The following is a 3,407-nucleotide window of genomic DNA, read 5'->3' as shown; positions in this document are numbered from 1 at the left end:
AAGTTTGTTTTCCTTTAATGTGTCTATTGCACTGCTACGTGGAGACATAACTCTGTGTGTGTTTCCTTTTTAGGTTGACCCACTCTTTGTAAGCGAAGTCAAAGAAAAGCTTAAAAGGCAAGCTGTCACCGTTATGCTCTTTGTCAGTTTAAACAGAAGTAGGTGGCTTCCGAGCTTTGTTTTCTATGCAGATCCTTGCATTTAGGGCTGCAGTCCATTGCTTGCATGTCTAACCGACTAGCTCTGATATTTCATTTGCGAGCCCTACGCAAACTCTATTACACGTGCTTTCAATTTCAATTTCCCTGCATGTTGGTCTGTGCTAGCTCACAGCTGATTTAGAGGTCAAATCCTTCCCTTTATAATCTACATAGCTTTTTTCAGTCTGCTCTTTGCCCTTGCTTCTGCAAGCACTGACGTGCTGGTGGTTGGCAAGCGAGTGGGTGGACAAGATAACCTGCCGTGGCCTTTCTTTGTCTCAAGTTTATATGTTCCGTAATTGAAGGGTATAAATCTTAGGGAGCAGATTTTCTTCTGCTGTACATAAGAACTGCCTGGCTGGAACAGAACAAGAGGCCGGTCTCCTGGCTGGTTGCTAGTGCCGGTTGGATAGTTTGGGGCACAGTTAAAAATCAGCACAATATACGTGCTCTGTAGTGCCATTCCTGGGAAGAAAGCTTCCTGGCTTCTTCTGGGTAGCTGGCTCAAAACCTTTTCATGGAGGTTATTTTAAGCGACGGTCCATATTCCCCAGGTGTGGCATGCGGCCCCAATTTTGCCACAGCTTGTACAGTCATTTTACACCTATACCACCTGGTGTGAAGGCTATAAAACCAGAATTGCATGGTCTAGAAAGGTAGATGAACTGGGACTCAATGGGACCAGAGTTATGTTCATAGATCCCTTCCTAAAGTGCTCTGCCCTTCTCCATGCCTCCGTTTATCCTCACGCACTTTTTCTGTCATGTCTGTATATAGACCATAAGCTCTTCTGGGACGAGACCAAGGTTTACAGTATATTTATACAGCACCTGGTGCAGTGGAGCTCCAGTCTCAGATAACATGTTGAGGCACTGCTGGAGTACATATGAGACAATTTATTTAGTAGAAGTGTGAACTACTGCACAGATTCTAGTCTTACGACTTTGTACAAACAGAAGCTTATCTAAGGATCTAGTAATATTATAGCAAGACTCATAATAGTACTCTTGTTGTACCCATTTTACAGATAGGAAACTGAGGAAAAGAGAGGGACAAGTCATTGTTAGAGTTGATATCAGGACCACGATTCCTGACTGCCAGGTTTGTTCTAACCCCTAGGTTATAATTAGCTCCCCTAAATTTGCGGAAATCAACTTCTTAGTGCACAGTAGGAGATGCCTAACTATTTACATTTTATTTCTAGGTCACCTGGGGTGCATTTATTACAGGAGATACCTCAAGATGATCTGCATGCTGCTGTGAAAAGATGCTTTGCCGTGGTGAACAGCTCCATTTCAGAGGGGATGTCTGCTGCAGTCCTGGAGGTAATTGTTTCTAAGCACAGAGGCTGTGCAGAGGACACATCTAAAATTGCCTTGTATATGTTGAAATCTGTGTCAACATTTCTGTCTTCTAGTTTAGAAGCCAGCAAAGATGAAACCAAACCACTGTCTTCACAAGAGTTAATAGAAGTTTCTCTCTTAAATCTGACAGGTTTTTAAGGACAGGATGTAATTTCATCAAGCCTGTTAAATTAACGTTACAGAACCTTAGGTATGATAATTATTCTGATTTACTTTGACTGTCAGATAGTCATGGTTCAGTATACCCTTCCTTATAAAGTTGCTAGAAAGCGCTTTAATTCATTTTTACATCATGTTCAGAAGCGAGGCAAAAGGCTGGATTTGGTTACTTAATTCTGTAGCGATTAACCATGGCAGACTTGTTTTATTCATCTACCGTACTGGTGGCAAAAATTTATTTCAGAGGCCCTCCCTGCTTACTCTCACAGGCCTCCAAAGGGGAGAAAGCAATGGGTTTACATGGTGTGGGCTGGAAGCATCCCAGGGTTTTGGTGCACCACTGACTCAGGGAAGTTCGCTACCTATTGAATCCATGCCACGATCTCCTGCAGCAACTGTGTGCTTCCCTCCGGGGTGTCCTAACCAACAGCTGGATTTTCCTGGCGAGGGATTGGGGAGATGAGGAGACAGAACCACCACTATGGGTATCCAGCACCTCAGCACAAACAGACCTGGTCTCTAAAATCAAGGTTTTGCTGGGTCTGGGACCTGCTTTCCTTCTAGAGGTGGGGACTAGCATAGGGATTTGTAGAAACCTCCCCCGAGGATTTTTTTTCTTGCTGCAGTTTCCAGGAAAGAAAAAAGATCCCCGCCTTTGGCTTTCACTACAGGAGGGAACGGCGCTCATGACCACACGCAGGGCAGTTTCTGACACACACTTGATGAGTCAAAACTAGGATCATACTTGTTCACTTTTAAAGAAACCACCTGCCTCGTTTCAGGGTTGAGGTCTGCTCTGCTTTGTCGAAGCTGCAATCCTGACAAGTTGCGATTCAGACTCAGTCAGTTAATGGGAAGTCTTTGCCTAAAACAGACTGTCATTATTTTCATACCAACGCTGCTAAACAGTTGACTATTGCTTCCTGGGGAGACCTGCCTCTCTATAGGCTTCTATTAAGTAGCTGCAACGAGTAAGCTTATTTTCATTCCAGGAGCAGGTCTGCTATACAACCCCTTGTCTCGTTGAAAGCCATTATAGAAAGAGAATGGTAAATGGTTTCCTATTTATTGCTCTATCAGTTTTTTAAAACTCGCAGCACCGCTAAGCCACAGGAGTTTCGTTGCCTTTACCACACACCTTGCTCAATCACTTACAAGGTTTCCTTCCTTCTGATTCTCTCTTCCCCATTAAAAAAAACAGTACTTTGGAGAAATAATCCCCCAGATGTATTCATCAGCATTTTTCCATGTTGGATTCACTTTTATCTCCTACTTGCACAGAAGATCCCTCTGTGCTATTTGTCTTTCCTTACCGGTGTGTGCATCGTGTCTCAACTTAAGTCTTGTCTGTAGTTTAATCCATTTGACACGACTGCAGAGACTTGCTGTGCTGAAAGTGGAGGATCTATAGTGGTAACTTTGGTAGCTGAATACACTAGGGCCAGGGACAGAAGTTACACACAAACTGGTTTAAGTGATCAGGACCCTGTAACAGAACAGAAGTTCAGCGCACATCAGCCAGTTTCAAAGCGTCTGAAACCGGTTTGTGATAAACCTGGTTGAATGCAGTAGCAGACTTAACTGATTTAGGTCAAACTATTTTATGAAACTTCTGTCCCAGACCCCTTCCTGGTTCAAGTTAAATCACAGTCCCCCAGCATCCCAGCATGCTTTGCAGCCCTAG

The 3,407-nt window shown here is 43.7% G+C and overlaps 1 protein-coding gene across 2 annotated transcripts in view; it reads left to right on the top strand.

The window, feature by feature from the left end:
- GLT1D1 (glycosyltransferase 1 domain containing 1) overlaps positions 1 to 3,407 on the top strand; it is a 121,959-nt gene that overhangs the window by 94,326 nt on the left and 24,226 nt on the right. Inside the window, exons 9-10 of one of the 2 annotated variants that reach the window (XM_019507098.1) lie at positions 74 to 117; positions 1,405 to 1,525. In XM_019507098.1, the coding sequence (XP_019362643.1) occupies positions 74 to 117; positions 1,405 to 1,525 (165 nt within the window). The remainder of the gene's footprint in view (positions 1 to 73; positions 118 to 1,404; positions 1,526 to 3,407) is intronic. The other variant, XM_019507096.1, reaches the window with a different exon arrangement.

Source organism: Gavialis gangeticus, unplaced genomic scaffold (genome assembly GCF_001723915.1).
Source record: "Gavialis gangeticus isolate Ggan-Ray unplaced genomic scaffold, GavGan_comp1, whole genome shotgun sequence".
In the NCBI taxonomy this organism is placed as follows: Eukaryota; Metazoa; Chordata; order Crocodylia; family Gavialidae; genus Gavialis; species Gavialis gangeticus.
This window is presented reverse-complemented; position numbering and strand designations above follow the sequence as displayed.